Below are 21951 nucleotides of genomic sequence, written 5' to 3'. Positions count from 1 at the left end.
AATAAATAAGAACAAAGACAACTTGAATTTTAGTATTAGCATAAACATGACAAGATTGAATTGTATCTGAAGTAAATTTATTACATATTCCCAAATAGTAAAACACATAAATAGTAGAATCATTTTCAATAGTTAGTAAGATATACTCGTTATTAGAATTTATTTTTAGGCCATGTGCACTTCAACCAAGGCTTTGGACCCGAATAATTATTTCGGGTTTCGGGTGTTGAATATATTCGGTTGTTCAAACGGATGCAACTAGTTTGTGCACAATTCATAATTTTTATCAAAAAAACGAAACTCGTTTGCGCGTAAGGTTATATTAAATGTACAACTGGTTTGTGCACACGAAAATAATAATATTTTTGTCACGCCTGTATCGGCTAGTTGCGCGGTATAAAACCCGGTGTATGTTATCGGCCTTATCGTGGTTTACGACTAACATAGTGTAATACAAATGATTCAAAATTTAATCCTATGTTATGGGTAGGATATCCAAAAGACGAACCTCAAACTACGAATGGTGTAGAAGCATTTCATAGACATTTTATCCAACAATTTTACACTCCACATCCCCACATACACCAGGTAATAAGCGTTGTAATGTATTATACAAAAAATAAAAACTATATTCTTCTTATTATTATTATACCATGGCCGGTATTCATCAGTGGAATTTTCCCTACTATTTCTAATTTTTATAAATCCACGTGTGAAAAATTCGCCATGTCTTGGAGTCAAAACTATGAAAAGGTAGAGGTTTTACGCCCGTACGAGCTTTCCTCCACCATGTAAAAGCTTTATTATAATATATTTATATTTATCTATAATATCATTTTCTTTTTAATCCTTTTCCTTTATTTATGAGTATAATATAAATGACCACGATAGTAAAATCCAATTACTCCGGCCCCAAAAAGTGTCTCGGTATTTGGTTGGCGACCCGTGTACCTTTAAAGGAGATCGTCAACGGGTGCTCGACAGAACTTTCTGTACTGAGACGTTGCTACCTAATTTTTTTTTTGTTTAAATTGTTGATTAAAAATTTCAAATTGTCAAACTTCCTAAATTGCCTTGTTGAAATAAATAATTGTGCACAGTAGTATCTATAGGTGTAATAAGTAAATAATGCACAGCCCCCCCCCACAAATATCATCAAATTTCCATTTATGGTTTTGTGCGTGCACACACTAAAATCGCACTGGCTAGGACATAGCGTGATACAAGAATAATAACAATTTTGACTTATGAGTGTTACGATTAAATTATTACACTAACAAAAATTGACAATTCGCGCCATAGACATGTGTACTACACGTCATACACTGAACAAATACGAATAACACGAACAACAATATAGGTAATCATACGCAAGACATCAATTCTATTTCAGACTTACAGTATTGCAATAAATAACGACTCGGTGATTCATAGAAGACCTATTACCTATAAAAATTATAATAATACAACGTATCCGCTTGGAATAATTTTAAAAATAGTATCCCAGTTGTTTACACTTGAACATTCAACATACCATACCATTCATGCATACCTGTCAATATGATATATTTCTATTGTCTTTATTTAAATAAATTTAGATTAATTAAGAATTTTGTATATTATTTGTGAAATTATTCCTATGAATAATAATTTTAATATTAAACAACTAATGACAAAATTGAAATAACCACAAAAAATACATACAAAATTATATGTTACATAAAGATTGTAAAATAAAAAATTATTCGAGTTTCGGGTTAAAACCAATATTTTATTTGGGTTTTGGTTAATTCGGGTGTTTAAAAAAAAATCATTCAGGTTATATGGGTTTTGGGTGTTTGATTTTTTTAAGAATTTTAAGGAGTGTTACGGGTTCGAATTATTTCGGGAGCAAAGCCCTGACTTTAATAATGCCCAGATCAACAAAATAAATATAATATGTTAATTAGACTTAAGTATATAGATTTTAGAAATTAAAATATTATTTCTAGTAATTAGTAATTAGTTTATAATATTTTATGTATGTTTATATACACTTTAAGCAAGTATGTTTCTTAATAATTATAATTATTTAACATTAAAAACATTTTTCCCAAAAATTCGATCTACAAAGGTGAGGTACATTTTTAGTAGATCATGGCCGAAAAAAGTTTGGCCACCTCTGCTATATAATGTAATGAATGAAGGTAAATATTTTAAAATTATATCTATCAATTATTTGGTCATTGTAAAATTTTAATGATAAATTATAAATAACTTTTTTATTCTGTGCTAATTGTTTTACATACATAATTATTGGCGGAATTTATTTGTATTTACGAATTAATGAACAATGAAATATCGTTTTTAATTGTTATTACAGAATACTTAATTTCGTACACTCCAGTCACGTGGATAGAGGATGCTCTATGAGGTTTTTAATGAGTGCGATTTTATAATATTCCACTTTATTAAAACGATACCATATCAAAATCAAGTTTTTTTTGTTCTTATAATTTACACGGTTTATGGTAAACAATGTCTTAATATTTTAGAAAAAAAAAAACAATTATGTACAGTACACTTTTCGAAAACTTGGAATTTGTGATTCATTTAGTAACATAGTTTCTCATTTAGTAGTTCGTGTCCAAATTATCCATTCGGTTTTTCAATAAACAATCTCTTTAAATTTATCCATTACAATAGGTAGTATAAAATGTCCTTCAAAAAACTTATACATAAAATAATTAGATACCAGCTGAAAGACAAAATTAAATGTTTTTAATTTAACATGAATTTAAAAAACAAGATCATTATGATCACTCTAGATCAATATATTTATAAATAAATTCCTCCCTAAAACGCACCATAAATGATGATTTAAAAAGTTTAATCTTTTGTAATTTAGTATTGAGCAGAAAGGAATTAGTTCTAACCCTAAAATTTGAGTTCACATTAAATGCCAATTCAAAGATTTGAAATGTTACTAAGATACTATTGTTAAGTGTTACAGGCTCGAGTATTAATCCTTTGTTTTGTTAGTCATATTGTTTGTTTCCATTTTAAAGCTGCCATAAGTTTTTGGATTTAAAAAATATTTCTAAGCGAAAGAAACTGTAATATTTGTGTAAATAATTAATTTTGTTATTCCTCAAAATGTTTAAACTTTATGGGCAGTAAATAATACATATAACTAAAATCAGCAATATTATATATACAATAAGTAAAATTATTTGATATTATTTATTATAAAATTATCGAGTTCAAAAAACATTGATTTTCTTGTTTTACCAGAAGAAACAAAAAAAGGTTTCTAGAAGAAATTTAAAACGCTATCCAAGAAACGTTTTTTTCCACTTATTTTTCTTTTATATGGAAAAAAAAATACTGAAAATGTCGAAATAAGTTCCTGTTAAATTACAAAATAGGCGAACCATGGTTGTTTGAAGGAAACTATATTCCATTAAAATATTAAATTAAAAAACCAAAAAACAATCGACAAATGATCATTAAAATATACAAAAATAAAATAATGATTAATTATTATTATAGATCACTGGCGCGGCTCGAGGAATAGGTCGTGAACTTGCGTTTAGATTCAGCAAGCTGGGTGCAAAAATTGCATGCCTGGACGTCGATGAAATCGGAAACCGAGAAACAGCAACAATTATTAAAGAAAACGGAGGAACAGCAGCCGATTATAAATGTGACGTGACTAAAAAGGACCAGGTGAAGAATGTGCACAAAAAAGTGGTACAGGACTTGGGTCCGGTAGATATTTTGATTAATAATGCCGCTATCGTGTGGGGTTACTCGTACATCCATCCCTTTGCGGATCAGTTCATAGAGGACCTAATCAACGTGAACCTCATGGGACAGTTTTGGGTAAGTGCGCGTCGCGATATTTATTCCTGGACGGATAAACCACGGTTGTAAATATATTTTCCATCAAATAAACATGTATAATAATAGTATGTTACCGTTGTATTATATTGATTGTCGCAGGTAAATAGAGAAATATTGCCGTCCATGTTGGAGAGAAACAGTGGACACATCGTGTCAATATCTTCGTTATCTTCCATGCGCCCAGTACTCGGCGCTTCCGCGTACACGACTTCCAAATGTGCCATCAACGGTAAATCGATTCAATGACACGTATCGTATAAATATCGTGATAACGTATTCGTCTTTACTGTGGTTTCATTTCAATTTTTTCCAGACAATATCGTACTCACACATAATATAACTCGTTTTACGCGGGATTTTTTTTTTTCATCATAGCTTTAAGCACGTGATTATTAAGAAAATCTTTATAATTATTATTGTTTTCTAATAGACTCATAAGGTTTGAAACAAATAGAACCCGTTGGTGTACGGTAAACGAGCGATAGCAAGCACGAACCATTTAGTACCGAAAAAAACAATATCACCATCTTGTAGTATCTTTACCAGAGATGTTCCGGATACCCGGAAATTCATTGATAGCCGAGTACTTGATGTGAAAATTAAGAATCGACCCTTACCTGGTACTCGGCGTAATACTATATTTCTTACCCTGCTAATACCTAGTACCCAGTTAATTAATACATTTTTGCTCGACCCTTACTCAGTAACCGGCCAATATTCTTTGCATAAAATGTTCACACCTATTAATATAACAAAATAAAATCCTTTGTTATAAACTATAATTTATTTTGGTATATTTATGATGTAGGCCTTTATCACACGTAGTCATTCAGTATTGCCTCTCCAAATCTATAATCTTCATTACCTCCTGTTCGTCTTGTCAACGGAATTTCAGCAGGAATATCGCACGTAATGAAATAGTGCTAACATCACGAATTTGTCAAAGTTTATCATACTTTTATTATAGTGTAGAACATCGTATAAAGCACAAATTGAGATATACTGTACACCCAACGATCCATGATAAGAATAGCACAAACATATTTTTCGATTGAAAATGACTTACCGTGCTGAGAGTGGATATAATTAACATTCAGTGATATAATCACAGAACAATAAAAAATAATATGTAAAAGTAATTGATAACTACATATAATTATACAAAATATACAGACATTTTCTTTATGTTCAAGTTCAAATTGCCCAGGCAGAACCAAATTTCCGGGCAGCGTATACATTGCCCATAACATATACATGGTTCCGCGTGACATTAACTGCAGCATTGTCTTGCCATCTGCTAATATTTAAATTTACTAAAATAACAACAAATGTTGTACTTTGTGTAGTAAACCATCGGTTAGCAAACATCCGCTAACATTATATCATGTATTGATACTAATGTGACAAAACCAAAATGGAAACCAATATCAATACATTCTCGTATTGATACGCAGTTCCCACAGAACAGAGCCTATTTTCAATATCACAGAAACAATCTTCCGTGTTCACATCCGTCAGAATCCCCATCGGCCTTACTCTTATCCTAAATGGCTGCCTATAAATACAGTATCCATTTCCCCATACATTTAGAATAGCAGAATCATTTAAACTAGTGTTAACTAATTACTTCGCTTACTGCACCGACGCTCATCTGGTCGTGAAGCCCGCGCGCTTACATCGCCGCCAGCTCTGAGAGTCAATCTTTATTATTCTCGGGCAGAGCTTAAATACTCTGTCCTCACACTTTCAATTATAAATTTCTATCTTATTTGTATTAACTACATATTTTTATATATTTTATTTTATTCATTATTATACATATCTATATAACTTTAAACCATCGTGTTTTATCATTTAAACACTTTCCAATAACTGTACATCACAAACGTAAAACGTTCAAGTATTTATTCGTCAACGGTGTATTGTGTCGTCCTCTTGCAGGCCGGTACGTTACAGTTGCATGGATTTGAATCATTTATAGATTTACTCGAGTACTAAAAATGTCTCTCACTTACCAACTTAGTAAACATATCAAAAAATAAGGTAACAATGTTAGTACAGTGGACATATTTTTAGTATCCAAAAGGAATTGTATAATATACAGTGTTGGGACTTATTTAGATAAATTTATCTAGATAAATTATCTAGATAGATTTTTTTGTTATCTTTTATCTTATCTAGATAAATAACGCTAAGTTATATAATTACTTATCAAAGATAAAATGCTTATTTATCTAAATAATTTTGTCTGAATTGTAATAATTGTCTGAATTCTTGCCAAGATTAGAGTTATTTTTATTCATGTATGGAGACGTATCCAATAAATCAGAGATCATCAAAATCGGTCCAGCCGTTCTTGAATCATAAATTCTGTAACTAACCCGTCTTTTATATATATATATATATATATATATATAGATTTTGTATTCATAATTATAATTCGTGTATTATGAAGGAGTAATTATTATTTCTTGGTATGACATTTTATTAATTTTTTCATGTTGAAAAATGTCTTTGTTATTATTATTATTATATATATTTGAATTTAGTATACACACGTAACTCATAAGTCAATACTTTATTCTTGGAAGCCATAAAGTCGTAATTACTTATAGAATAATGAAAATCATCAAATTGAGATTATATTGAAAACAATATTGTTAACTTAAAATAATCTCTAATATATTCTTTATTCATCTTGATACTAAGCAATTTTCATTTTTTTTTTTTTTTGTGTCACATTTTAGTGATTAATTATCATTAAATACTGTACTTTATGTATAAATACTATTTAATAGTAAACTACATTACTACAATGAACATTTAACACTTAGATACCTATTGATAACAATGATTATAATTGTGTCTTCATATATATTATTACAATTATGAAATATTGACCAATTAATAACATTTTTTTAAAAATATATTTTTTTTTTTTCTAGATAAAAATGAAATTAACTTAAATCTTTATCTAGATAATTTTGGACATATTATCTTTCATCTTTATTTAGATAAATTTTGCATTATCTATTCCCAACACTGATGATATATCTGTAGTCATAACTTGATTCGGATAAATGAGCAATTATTTACCACTCGAACTTGTCGAATAAAAGTGATAAACGTAATAATTATTCCGTGTTATTGATTATGCATTACGAAAATTACATATTCTGGAAATTTATTTATGGTAAACAAATGATCCGCTTATTGAGAAATAAAATACATTTTATTTTCTTTATATATGATTAATGAGCTTATAGAATTGATTAAAATAGCTCGTATTACACTTGTGAAATAATTTAGTAAGTCGAAAAATCAAAATATCGATCGATGTGAAAATCAGCTATACATTTTTATTAGAGCAATTTTACAATCTCTTCGATTCCTTGATAAATGAAGTCGTTTACCAAAGGAAAATGGCGATTCTGATTCCCTTGACCGGATCTTTTTTCCACAGCAATGCGTGAATTTTTGATCGACAGAAATTGTCAAAAAACTCTACAATAAAGAAGACTATAAATTAAATATCATAGTACATAGATTCAAGGGCAGGAGGCTTTTGGCCGAGTTATATATTATGGACATATGTAATAAATACTTTATAAGCTTTGTGTATTTGATTGAAGATAAGTCAGAAGTCCAATAAAATTATTAGATTTTCATATTTTATCATTATTAAATTTATTATACCTTTTATACATATGTATTTACTAAAACTATATATTTTGTATATATGAAAATACAAATTAGCCATACCCCATTTAATATTTATACATCAGTCCCTGGTAGTGTATCATAATAATGTATCATAATATTACAATAAAACTTGCGTACGTATTTTGTATACAACATTCAAATGTGTGTAGGTATGATGGAATGCATGGAAAGCGAGCTAAAGTATTTGAACTCCAATTTAAGGACGACGACTATTCTGCCGTACTTCGTGAAAACCAACCCCAAAATTACAGCCAGATTACACATTAGGTACGGATATAATATATTAGATTATTGGGTTGGTGCATATTAGGGATGGGCAAAATTATATGAACAATAGGTACATCGATTTTTAAAATATCGACGTGTTCGATATATCGATGAAAAACCATCGAATTTTAAAAACATCGAAAACAATTGTTTCCCTCTAGAGCTGTCATCTATTGTACACCTTATTATCTGTGCAGTGTACATTCTTGATTAAATAATACATTTAAGAGTTAAAATACTATTGTTTATTTTATATTTTTTAGAACCATATTAAATAATTATAAACAGGTCTCGTAAGTTCATGCATTTGCATGTTTTCTTTGCTACATCGGAAAATACGCTAATTAAGATAAAAATCTGTTTCATAACTGTGATAATACAATTCTAAAGTTTGATTGAGCATACTTTTACATGTTTTGTGTGTATTGGCATATTTGACATATAGTTGATATTGTTTTTGAGTTATTAGCACATTTTATTTTACCTAAATTCAGCGAAATCGTATTTTTGTGGAAGTAAAAAAAAAATTAGATCAATAAATGATTAAATTCATTAATATTTACTTTTCCAAACTTGCTTATATAACCTTAGTATTTTATCAATATTTTTATTTTTCAATGACATTAAATTTTATAAGTTAAAAGTAGTACCACGAAAACAATGTTATTGCGCACTACTACTACTCTCCTCTTATTCACGTGTCTATTACAATCTATCTATTTTCGTCGTAATTTGTATTCATTAATTATAATTTTATTAAAATGTATCCATAGAAAAATTATAACATTTAAAAATATAAATGTATATTTCTTATTATTTTAAGAAATCCTTAAATGTTTTTTTTCGTGCATAGTTAAGGATTTTTAATGCATATTTGATCAATAGTTAGTGCATTATTTCATGCTTATTTATGCGATTTATAGTAAATGAACATACGAGTCTTGATTAAAACTGTAAAATGTATACTGTATAACGTATTTTTTGTATATTGCATATTATAATAATATAAACAAAAAAAAAAAAAAAATTCGAACTTTTCGAACATAAACTTCGATTTTTAATCAATTAATAGAAAACAAATAATCGATTTTGAAACATTACTATATCAACCCAAAACATCGATGTTTTTTGTCCATCCCTAGTATTTATTAAGTCGAGTCATTTCAAAAAGTGGAACTAATTTGTCTTTTGATATTTTTCTGGGTATAATATTTCAATATATTTTTCTTCGTGGTATTTGAATCTTTAGAAACCTTATAAATTTCCGAATAAGAATTAATAATTTTTTTTTTTTTATATATAATTAAATACTATAAGATATAAAGTTACTGAAAAATAAAATGGCGTACGAGCCAATTCATTTGAACATTTTGCATGCACATGTCTAGATTATCGGAAATACCTACGGAAATCGCTGTCGATGAAATGATGAAAGGAATACTGGAAGAACGACGAGTGTTTTCGATTCCTGGATTATTTTTGCCGATAGTATCGTTTGTTAGGTAAGTTTATACGACTCGTAAACATAAAGCGAGTTTATGATAATCAGTGACGGATTTAACGGGACAATTATGGACATATTCCACCTGGGCCCCTACCCGTAAAGACCCTCGTTCCCCAGATCCAGTCATCAGTTCACTAATTTTCATTTCAACAAAAAAATTTAAATAGAACAGAAATGGACCATGATTTTGAATCTTCTTTTCGATACTGTAGAAACGTTGTCCAGTTTAGGCGTGGTCACCGAGAAAATTTCCAAAATTATGAATATCCTGGAATTTACTTGACTATCAATAAATTAATTTCCCATCATAAATGTTCAAAAGATTAAGTAAAACTCGTTAGGTGGCACGATTAAAAGCTGTGAAAGCCTTAATTAATAATTTTGAGTGCATAGTAGATTGTCTAGAAAATGAGATATCAAGAGTTGGAGCATCTGGAGATGATATTATGGCTACTCATACATTACTTTCATCAAATAATTGGTTTTTTTTTTTTTAATTTGTTATAATGACATTCAATGCTTGATATATCAAGCAATTAATAATTTAAACGATTTTAATATTTTTTTTTGATATATCAATTCTGGGCTACTATAACTACAAAAAAAAAAAAAAAATAAGAAATTGATTTAATAACGGCTCAAAATTGTATTTCAACAGCATTAACAAAATTAAAAAAATCCAAGAAATTAAAAATCTTACAATCATTTCATGGCAAAAGCAAAAATAAATTAGGAAAAATGGGTTTGGATCATGTTGACTTTCCAACAGTGAGAAATCGGCGAATTAATAAAATGACTGGTGAAAATCTACTGATTCTTCTTTGGAAACGTATGATAAACATAGTTATTATGAAGTTTTTGATACCATGTGCATTAATACAAATTTTTTGAATTTTTGATGCCTGAAAATTCAAATAAACTGATAGAAGATGATTTAGTTATCAGTGTTGGTATTTTGATTGAGAAATATGCTGATTTCTTTACAACTTGTCTGAAATATGAGTAAATTAGTTTTATTGATTTATATTTTTCTTAAAATAACGAATTTATTAACATTAGTCCACTGAATAACTTAAAATTATCTTTGATAAACATTTGATAGACAGTTTTCCAGTGCTATATTATTATATTTTTTTTATATATATATATATTTTTTTTTTTTTGGATCAATATCTATCTAGTTTAACAGTATTTTAAGAGGGAAGTCACGAGTTAGTATTTACGACGACTCATAATTCTTGGGCCATTTATATCGTATGTAGCCTAGGCTTTTTTTCCTTAAATTCGCCACTGATGATAATACATAATATCATCAGGTTGTATATAAAGTTACGTACTTAATAAAATTGATATTTTGTTAATTCATATTTAAAACTATATACTTATATATATATATATCCACTGTGCATTTAAAGTTACAAAACATTGTTGCGATGTAAGCTTTATGTTACAATGCTAACATTGTACTCAATGTTTCAAAAACATTGCAGGGTTGTATAATTGTAACACTATTTTAGGGTTTGTTCCATCAACATCAAATGTACCTTCAATTTACAACGTTCTAGAAACAAGTTTCTGTAACGTTACCTTGATGTTTCTTATTATTTAATAGTTGACATTGTATAATCTACAACTATTTGTTTTTGTAAAATATAAAATATACTAAAAATAATATCTGAAAACAACCGGGAATCGGGATTACCCATATTGTTAATAAACCGCGTCCCACCGCTTATGGCCAGCCATTGTGTTTATAAATACATGCACATCATTTAGCCTGTACGTATCACTTACCAGCTCATATGAATTATGATTAGTGATTCGTTATACGTATTTACATCTTTTAAGTTTTAACATTGTTATTAATTGTTCTGTGTGCCTGTACGTGATCGTGAATCGCCTGAATTCTTACTTGGTGAATTTTCTATACTTTCGTCGTTCAATTATAATATTAATGTATTATTACTTAAATTAATTTTATTTTTGAAAATTATGTGAGTAAATAAACTAAAATATATTATATGTTTTTATTAAGAAAAATCTATCTACACTCTACAGTGTAATTATTATATAATTCACATTATGTACGTTACTATCTATAGGTATTGTTTAGTTATCGTTGTAAATTAAATAAGTAGGTATAAGTTTGAAAAGTGTATGTTATTTATGAAAAGATGTATTGCCTTTTAATTGAGTCTTATGATTTCAATCACTATTTTCTTTATAAAATAGATTACATACCTACCTTGTGTAATTTGTTCGTCGAATATTTTAACTAAGCAATGGGAGTTTATAATTTACAAAGTAGTTATTTTAAAATAAGACCTGAATAAGAAGTTTAGAATATTTACGTATAAATGTACGACTAATTGAGGCAAATATAATGGCTAAATACGATGTTCTAATTCAATTTAAATAATAGGATAGGTTAGGCGAACTCGGTAGGATTGAGATTCAATAAGTAGGGCTATGTATGAAGCAGGATTCTCTCTATAGGTGATAAGAAAGTCAGTAATTTTTGCTTTATTTTATAATATAATTATTTCGATTTTAATCAACATCATAGTTATGTCACTAAAATGTTCCTGGGAGGTTTTTCAAAATATCAATGCTATGTTATTGCGACGTTACATTAATGTTTCAAAATACGTTACATATGCGTTGAAAATTACTCTAATGCTGGGTCATCTATTTTGGTCATTAGCGTATGCATAAACGTTGTTTCAACATGATTGCACCAAAAAAGGCAATGTTACAATGTTGCTTGAAACATTCCATACAAGTAAATACAACAAAATATTGCACGGTGGGTATATTCATATTAACATGACATTTACCTAACACTATGCATTTCACTTTAGGTTGTTACCTGATGATTTACAAAATGTATTCAATAAAATAACAGATATAAGGATTACACTGGACGAATATGATCTAGAAATTTTCAAAAAAATATATTCGTAAATGATGAATTTACAAACCACTTTTTATGCAACCATGCCACTTTCAAACGAGTAACCTGTATATATCATTAATAATTTATTATTAATTTAATCGTAAAAATGATATAACAAATGGTTTTTTATGATTGCTAAATGTTTATAATTTCCATTACTAGAAATTTATAAATAACACATAATTAAATTGTATCGATATTATGTTTTTTTTGTTATTTGAATAATTTTTGAATATTAAATTTTTTTTTTTATTTTTATTTGTAACTTGATTTATTTATTTCCGCAATCTGTTGTATTTAAACAACAAATGTAATCGATACACGAATTTATTATGCAAGAATAACAGAATAAAGAAACCTTTTGCGAATTGAATTTGATACAGTCGAACTTGTTTAAGTTGTAGTTGAAAGGACCGGAAAAAATGTTTGAGTTATCCATGAATTCGAGCTATAAAAATCATATTTCAAAATATGTATTTTTTTAAAAAACAATACAACATATTAATTCTTATGTATTTATTAAACATATATTAATATTAATGCAAATTCTTCAGCTTTTGCTCTTATCAACAACCCCTTGGTGGAATTTTTTTGTCACTTGTCTGTTTAAACCATTTGTATATGCACTCATCAACATCAGGATTTTCCGGTTCTCTAACACTTTTCTATCCATTTTACTGGACAAAGCTAACTTACTTAATATGTTTTCTTTATTTTTAAGATGAGTTGACAAAGTGTTAAATGTCAAGTAAAATGTCAAATTCTGTAGCTTTCAAACACTTTGTTTTCAATTTATTTTAAACTTCTCGTATCACTTCCGCTTTTTTATCGTATATTAGCGTTTTCAGCACACGTTTTGATGACATAACGAAATGAAAAATTACCTACGACCACGGTGAAAATTTCAACTTGATATGAAAAGAGCACTGAACATTGAAGTGTTTATTTATGTTAGTGGATAATGAATCGTTGTCCCGTAGTAGAACAGTTAGATAACGATAACACTAATGACCTTATTTTCGATAGTAAATATACTATGATACGATAATATATAGATAGATAAGGGAAATATCACAATTTTATAATAAAACTGGAAACTTTAAGTAATTCATGAAAATATTCGATTTAGACAAGATGTGGTTTGTTCACTTTAATTATCAAATTTAATGCTTAGATTATGTTCAAAATTGATTTCTTTGTTTTATTTTCTACAAATGTAATTTAACTCTAGTGTAGAATTTTCGTTATAAACCACTACTAATTTTGTTTGATATTTTTAGTTTATCTGAAGAAAGAAAAATATCTGATCTGAAATTTTTATTCAAACTTGCCTGGGATTTTATTGACTGTCCCGAAATTTTAGGTTCTTTCCATTTCGAAGTTCCTCTTTGTAGAACCAAACCTACCACTACGTTTTATATATTCACGCAAAGAACAAATAATGCATTATCTTCTTCGGTAAATAGGATAATATCGATAGCTGCTGAAATAAAAATTGAATTGTATAGCCTTAATTCGATTGAATAATTTAATAATTATGTAAACAGAATTTTTTGTTTTTAATTATTTTTATTATTGTATAGCATTGTGGGATTGTTCTTATAAAAATAATTATTCATATTATAATTAGTCATTTTTTATATGTTAATGTTGAACGTAATTTATAAAATATTCTAATCGGATCTTATAATCCATTGAAAATTAACACTTTTTATGCTCAATCGTGTAGGTTTATTTTGTATTTATTTTTCCTTTGATATTTCGATAAATTTTCTCAATCGTTTCACATCCCTATAATATAATTATTCGTTAATTAAAAGATACCGATACAGGACTTGACTCCTTTTGGCTGCACTGAAAAAGCCAATTCAAGATAATAATTATAAATCTCAATCATTCTACAATATTAATTAATATTTAAACAATCTGGTCGAACTAGGCCAAACATTGGTCACGCGTATCGTTAAATTCTAAAAAAGTCATCATCCTCTGTTCCACGTAAAATTGGCTCATAATGAAAAGAACCAAGAAATCTTTAAGATTAATGCACTGCTCTATTTTGTAGTGGTTTTTGCTAACCCACACGCAAAACGAAACAGTGTCAAGCATATGATTGTACGCGTAATTACTGCAATCAACAGATTAATTAATTTGCTTTTGCAATTAACAGTTAATTGTGGCGAAGATCATTCAACTTAGAATTGCATCAAGGATCGAATCCTTCGGACTTGGTATGCACTATATTCAAGTTACGTGTAAAATTATGTGAAGGTTGTAATGTACAGAAAATTGACAGAACCCATGAATAAACTGAAAAAGTAAAACGTCAAACTATACTCTTCGTCATGTCTCCTATACAACTTTGTCCGGTCCGTCATACACCAGCACAACATCCGCTAAATGAGTGTCCATTACTTCTGAATCAATGTCAAAAATTTCAAACGAATTCAATACCTTATTAAACCCTTTAGTCTCTTTACTGACAGTTTTTATAAACAAACTAACAACATATTTCCCACGATTTTCAATAATTTCTATATCTATATTTGATTCTCTTATCGTACATCAAATAACCAAAATCATTAACTGATTTTAAACATTAATTTGTATCAACTCATCAATTACATAAATGACATTCGCTATAATATATTAATTGTTATAAACTTGTAAGAGTATTCATTATCTGAAACATTTTGAATTATAAAAAATTATTATTTGTTTAGATTTTGCATATTTAAAACCACTGTTAAGTTTTTTCGTTTTACATACAGGTAATTATTTTTATTATAAAATGTGTCGTTTCACCGTAAAAGAATAGGTATATAATCGATAAACATACAACCCTTTACGCATCATATGGAAATCATACTTTTGTGATTTATAGTCCGTAACCGATCCCTCTTACAAAATACCACAACAGATCTGATGCCGAACCTAATATATTAATACAACTTTCATCGATATAGCCCAATATTAAGAATATTTGTAATAATAAAAAGCAACTTCACGCATCTCATTAAGTAATATCATATACAATTATTATTATTTTTATTTTTTTAACATATTTTTTAATTAAATACCTTTAACACAAAACTAGTATATGAAATAATTATAAGTAGTAATAATATGAGGCTTCTGACCATGGTTTTTCAGTTTTTATTTTTTGAGGTAGTTTTGCTGCGGTAAATTTACGAAATTTGGCTTCCTTTATTTAGTTTTAACACGGTATGATTATTAAATTAGTCTTGATTTTAAACCATATTATTAGCTGCATTTTTTTCAATTTAACATTTTATTTTAAAATATCTTTAGAGTCGATATAAGAGTTATGACTTGAGTCGAAACTTAACCATTGAACCAGGATTTTATTTTTATTTTTTTTTTATAACACGTTCAATGAGAAACGTGTTTGGATATTTAGTCTTTTGAATTTCTTGTTCATAAAAATAACCTACTATTATATTATTTTCTAAATCTTTTAATTTATATGTTATCGGATTTGTCGGTAATACATTTGCAATTTGAAATACTTCCGTAGTCCAATTCTGTGTATAACCTTTAGCGAAAGCATGTTTGTATTTTGAAATCCTAACTTTATCTTTTATTTTAAACTTCGATTTTCTAAGTTTTTCTTGATTAAATTTAAATTTTATGGATTTTGTTCGAGCTTCGTAAAGTGTACATTTAATTGTAGTGTGAAATGAATTATTATATCTGTTTATTAATTTTGATATTGAATTATACTAATTTCAAGAACCTGTTGCTGTAAAATGTTTATAGATTTTATTTTTTAATATCCTTATAACGCGTTCGACTATTCCAGCCTTTATACTTGTGTATGTTGAGTAGTGTTTGATATTAAACTGTTTCATAAGAATTTGAAACTCTTTATTATAAAATTAAGTTCCATTATCTGTTTGCAATAACTTAGGTTGATTTAATTTTAATATTTTACACATACCTAATGTAACATCTTTTGCACTTTTATTCTTTAAAGCTTGCACCCACACATACTTTGTAAAGGTATCTATAACAATAAGAATATATTTAAATCTATTATTTTTTTTATAATGTAACTGCATATCCATTAGGTCGGCTTGCCAAAGATCATCTTTAAATCTTGTTATGACAAACCGTCGTGGAAAAATTTTTCTTGCTGGTCGATGTAACTCATTTGCAATACCTTCTAATACAGACATTATACTATTAGATTTCTCTCACGTAATTCTTCTAATATAGAAATAATTTCATTATTAACACCAGTATTCCCAGCAGATTGAGAAGCTATTAAAAGATTTAATCTTGTCACTAATTCATTTGGGTCATCATAATTAACTAACTGTGTATTAGGAATCATGTTTTTATATAAACCTGAATCCTTTTTAACCGGTGGAGATAAACTGAACTTAAATAATTTATCAGTTGGAGGTTCCTCGAATGTCGGGCTGTTTACTGTAGAATCAAAATTAAATGATTTATTTGCTATTGTTGTATTATCATTAATTTTACTTCGTTTAGCATTTGCACTAACTAAATAGTCATCAAATGGTTTTAAATTTAAATTAGTTTTTTCTCTAGAACAATTAATATTTGCTATTTCCGCGCTTAACTGTTTTTCCTCCGTTTTCATTCTATCATATAGCGGTCTTACAACGTTCATCCATTTAAAGAATCTTGAAGTCTTTGGTTTCCCATCAGGCTATAAATGAACTTCAGTACTTTTCAAAATATCATAATATGCTTCCATATCTTCTAATAGTATTTTTAGGTCCCTTTTCACATAAAAAGACCAAAGATCAATATTCCAAGGATAGTAACTATCGAGTAAGTGAAAGTTACCACGAATAAAAGAAACAGGAAAATTCGATATTTTTAACTAATCATTAACTCTATCATAATGTAAACCATATGATTTATCATAACGTCGTGATTGTGGTCGTATGTTAAAAAAGTTTTTAAATTTTGTATTTAGTAACGTATCATCGTCTTCTTGATCACTAGGGTAATGTACTTCTGTATTTATTTGATCAGTTGAAGAATCATGTGATACATTAGTCGTATTTTTCTTTGATAGCATATTCAATGGTTCAAGTATTGGTTTAAATATTTCACGAAAATAATTATCAGATTCTATAACGTTACGTATTATCCATGTCTTGACGGTTGTTTAATAATATGCATATCTACATTTTCAATTTTTAATTTGTCTTTTTGTTCAATTAACCTCATTTTCTATATAAATACCTTGTAATTTTAAAAATATAAAATCAGTTATGTATAATGCATCCAACTCGGAAGGTTAAAACTGGTAAAAGTTTGTTAAATTCTGTAATAAATTGGTTTCCATTCGAAGCTCATATAACTGGGTATAGTTACTGTGGACCTGGTACCAAGTTAAAAGAGAGATTAGCTAGAGGAGATAAAGGAAATTATCCGTTAGACTCTGCTTGTCGAACACATGACATTGCTTATGAAAACAGTAATAACTTAGATATTAGACATAAAGCTGATAAATTATTGGAAGAACAGGCTTGGTAAAGAGTTAAGGCTGGTGATAGTTCTATAAAAGAAAAACTTATTACTTACGGTGTTGTAAACCCTATGAAAGCTAAGAGAAAAGTTGGTATGGGTTACAAACGTAAATATAATAGTGAAATGTTATTAGCAAAAAAGAAGAAAAATGGCAAATGAATAATTTTGACTCCGAATCAATTAGGAGGTGCATTACCATTGGCAAAAATATTTGCAGGGTTGTCAGCTCTTGGAAGTTTAGCTTCTGGCGTTTCAAGTGTGTATAGTAAAATTAAAAACCGTAAAAAAAAAGGTAATGGTTTATACCTAAATAACCCTATTGGAAAAGGTTTACATTTTAACACAAAAAGTTGTCAAGTCAACAATAAAAAAAATGACAAAAATCTGATGTCATTTCTACCAAACAGACCGCTCACCAGTGAAGATATTATAAATAACGTTATTAAGTTGAAAATCAGATATTTTCGAGGTGTATTTTCTAGAGATAGCTTACCTAAAAAATCATTGAAAATCGAGTGTGCTATATTAAACTTGGATTAATTTTATGGTAACGGTACACACTGGGTTTGTTATTATAGATTTAAAAATAAAGTTATATATTTTGATTCATATGGTAATCTTCCGCCTCCAATTGAAGTTCAAAAATATTTTAAAGGTAACAACATCATATACAATCATTCAAATTTTTAAAAATACAATACTTATATTTGCGGTCATCTATGTCTCGAATTTTTACAAAGAATGAATCAATTACTGTAAGGATGGTAGGTAATAACGGTTAGTTAACTTCAACTTTTTCTTCAGTGGTAAATGTATATGGAGATTCTGAAATAGCTCTACTATGTTTACAAATTGGAAATAATATGAAAAAGTTTAAAAAAAAAAAAATCTTAATAAATGAAACTAATAACGGAATTAGATTAACCAATCGAAAAGCGTATTCACCTGTAGAGACTCGAATTCCAGCTGGGTCTTACGAAATTGAATATATTATTAATTATATCCAGAATTATTTTAAAAATATTACTAAAATGGAGGATTTCATATTTAAATTAACTCTTACAGATAATTCTATGAAATGTAAAATGGATTGCAATCATGATATAGAATTTAATATTGTGAATAGTCTAGCAAGCACGCTACGATTTGAAGAAAAATTATATTCTTGTTTACCATATGGTCTTTCATCATCAATGTCATTAGGAAAAATCCAATATGAAATTGACAACGATAGTATAAATATTAATTCCATAAAAGTTCTATGTAATATTGCTAAATGCTCATTCGAGAATGGTCAGCATTCCAACTCTATTTACGATTTTTTTCCAAAAATATCAGAAACTAGAATAGTTGAAATACCGATTAATTTAATGTATTATAAACTCAATACTTCAATTATCAGGAAAATAAAAATTGATTTAGTTGACGAAGAAAACAATTTCGAATTAGACCTAGGAAGTCTTGAAAACGAAAATAATTGATTGAATTATTTACTGTTAGCATGTCAGGTAAAAATACGACATTAACATCAAGTTATTTTCCGGCAATAAACGTTTACGAGAATTCTGAAATAGCATTATTATATTTGCAGATATATAATATGTTTCCAAATGTAAATGAAACAAATAATTACATTCGAATAATTGTATCAAAACCCCCTCATAATTTAGACATTGTTCTTCCCATAGGTTGTTATGAGATTGAAGATATGTCACAATTTATTTGTAGTAAAATTCATGATAATAATGAAGAATACCTTAAATCAGACATTACTTACACTCCAACTGATTTCACTATGTTTCCTGATATCGCTAAAATGAGGTGTGTTATTAATTGTAATTGTAGAATAGATTTCACAGTTGAAAACAGTATTGCAAGTATATTAAGATTCAAAAATAAAATATACGGAGAAGGAAATTACTTGTCAGGATTTATGTCTGAGAGAAATATAAATATTAATGCTGTTAATTCTATAAAAGTATTATGTAATATAGCAAATGGTTCATTCAACAATGGGTTACAGTCACACTCAATATACGAATTTTTTCCTCATGAAAGATCAGGAACTAAAATAGTTGAATCCCCAACTAATTTAATATATTATTTCTTACTTAATACTTAATAACTTAATACTGATATTATTAATACAATAAATATTGATTTGGTAGACCAAGAAAATTATCGTATTCATAATTTTAATGAAAAAATAACAATTGTACTTCATGTTAGATATTTTAAATCTTGAATATGGGTTTAATACGAGTATTTAAGAATATAAAGCAGTTGCAAGCAATCAAATCGCTTAGTCGTTCAAAAGGATTACAATTTAAATCATTAAAAAAAAAAAAAAAATCTATAAATATAAAATTAACTCGTAAAAGCAAACTAATTTTAAAACAGTTAGGATTTCAATTAAAACAAAATGCCTGAAAGTGATATTTTAGATATTGAAACAAATTATATAATAGATTCGAAAATTAATAAAGTTGAATATCATTCAAATATTCCATATAATAACTCGTTTAATAATAATGATGAAATATGAATCGGGGTTCAGCAAACTGATGTTTATCCTTATCTACATGAAAGTTTACTTTTTATTGAGGGAAAAATAGCAGATTCAACAACGGTGAAATTGTTCAATAACAGTTTTTCGTTTCTTTTTGATCAGGTTAGATTAGAAATTAACGGCGTAGAAGTTGATGGATCTCGGGTTTTGGGGATAACTAGTTCATTAAAAGGATATTTGATATCTACGTTAAACAATTATCATTGCTATCAGAATGCTAGATGGGATTTAAACAATAAAGGCATTGTTAATGAAGCAGGAGAATTTAGTGTTTGTATACCATTAAAGTATTGGTTAGGTTCTTTTGAAGATTTTAAAAAAATATTAGTAAATTCTTGAATAGAATTAATTTTAACAAGAAGTAATACTGATTTAACTTCTTTACTCAGTAAAAACAAAAACGCAACTACAACTACATTTACTGTCACTCCCAATAAAGTAATTTGGAAAATTCCACACATAAGTGTAGATGATTCTGAACGACTAAAATTATTGAAAATTGTAGAGAAAGGAAAAAGTTTATTTATTCCGTTCCGATCGTATGAAACTTATGAATATCCTGAACTCGGTAAATCTAAAAATATAGCTTGGAATTTAAAACTGCATCAAAATTAGAAAAACCACGATTTGTTGTATTAGGTTTGTAAAAGAATCGAAAAAACAATATTATAAAAGATCCAAGCATTTTTGACCATTGTAAATTAACTTACATAAAAGTAATTTTGAATTCTGTTATTTATCCGTATGATAATTTAAATTTAGATTTTACTAAAAAAGATTATTCTGTGTTATATAATAATATGTATATATCATTTCAAGAATCATATTATGGAAAAGATGATAGTAAACCGGTATTGAGTACAGCTGATTTCGAAATTCGAGCACCAATTGCTGTGATAGATACTTCAAAACAAAATAATACAGGTAAAACTTCAACTGTTGATGTTACTATAAAAATTGAATCTATGGAAAATCTAGATGGTGTTAATGCTTATTGTCTTTTAATTCATGATCGTATTATAGAATATGTACTTCTTAACAGAGAAATAAAAAAACTTATATAAATGTTAAACTGTATATGTTATAAATTAATTATGTGTAACAATTTTATGTGCTGAATAAAAAAATCAGTAGGTAGTGTAAATTAATTTTGTTTACGTCATATTAACGTCGAAATATTATATATTTCTATGTTATAACACTAGATCCTGTACTTAATATAATTTACACGGTGTAATACATTTTTATTAACACTCTCGATGGACAATGCCACACACACATAATCCATATCCGGTATATCCAGAATATTCTAGTTTTTTATCAAGATTTAAAACATATGAATCATATCCATTAACTTTATTAAAAGATAAATATTTGCTTGCTGAATGCGGTTTTAAATATACAGAAACACAAGATATGGTACAATGCTTCTTTTGTGGTTAAATTTTAAAAAACTGGATGCAAGGAAGTGGTGGTGCATGAACATTCTAAGTCGAACCCAAATTGTTTATTTGT

At 27.8% G+C, this 21951-nt stretch overlaps 1 protein-coding gene across 1 annotated transcript; it reads left to right on the top strand.

Annotated features, from left to right (window-relative positions):
- The first annotated feature begins 477 nt into the window (after positions 1–477).
- LOC112681614 (uncharacterized oxidoreductase YoxD-like) lies at positions 478–12358 on the top strand. The gene is made up of 6 exons (XM_025551861.1): positions 478–588; positions 3532–3864; positions 3985–4114; positions 7758–7875; positions 9264–9377; positions 12241–12358. Exons 1-6 carry the CDS (start codon positions 478–480, stop codon positions 12341–12343), a joined length of 909 nt encoding a protein of 302 aa, XP_025407646.1. The 3' UTR covers positions 12344–12358.
- The last annotated feature ends 9593 nt before the right edge of the window (positions 12359–21951 follow it).

This window comes from Sipha flava, unplaced genomic scaffold (assembly GCF_003268045.1).
Source record: "Sipha flava isolate LNK unplaced genomic scaffold, YSA_version1 19324_pilon_pilon, whole genome shotgun sequence".
Lineage (NCBI taxonomy): Eukaryota > Metazoa > Arthropoda > Insecta > Hemiptera > Aphididae > Sipha > Sipha flava.
The sequence above is the reverse complement of the archived record's forward strand: the minus strand, read 5'-3'. Positions and strand labels throughout refer to the sequence as shown.

What these genes read in the sequence shown, in the direction of transcription:
- LOC112681614 (XM_025551861.1), top strand. Translation starts at nt 478, where the DNA reads ATGTTATGGGTAGGATATCCAAAAGACGAACCTCAAACTACGAATGGT. An exon ending in ACCTCATGGGACAGTTTTGG is followed by an intron (nt 3,865 to 3,984) that starts GTAAGTGCGCGT and finishes TGATTGTCGCAG; the next exon opens with GTAAATAGAGAAATATTGCC. An exon ending in ACAGCCAGATTACACATTAG is followed by an intron (nt 7,876 to 9,263) that starts GTACGGATATAA and finishes GCACATGTCTAG; the next exon opens with ATTATCGGAAATACCTACGG.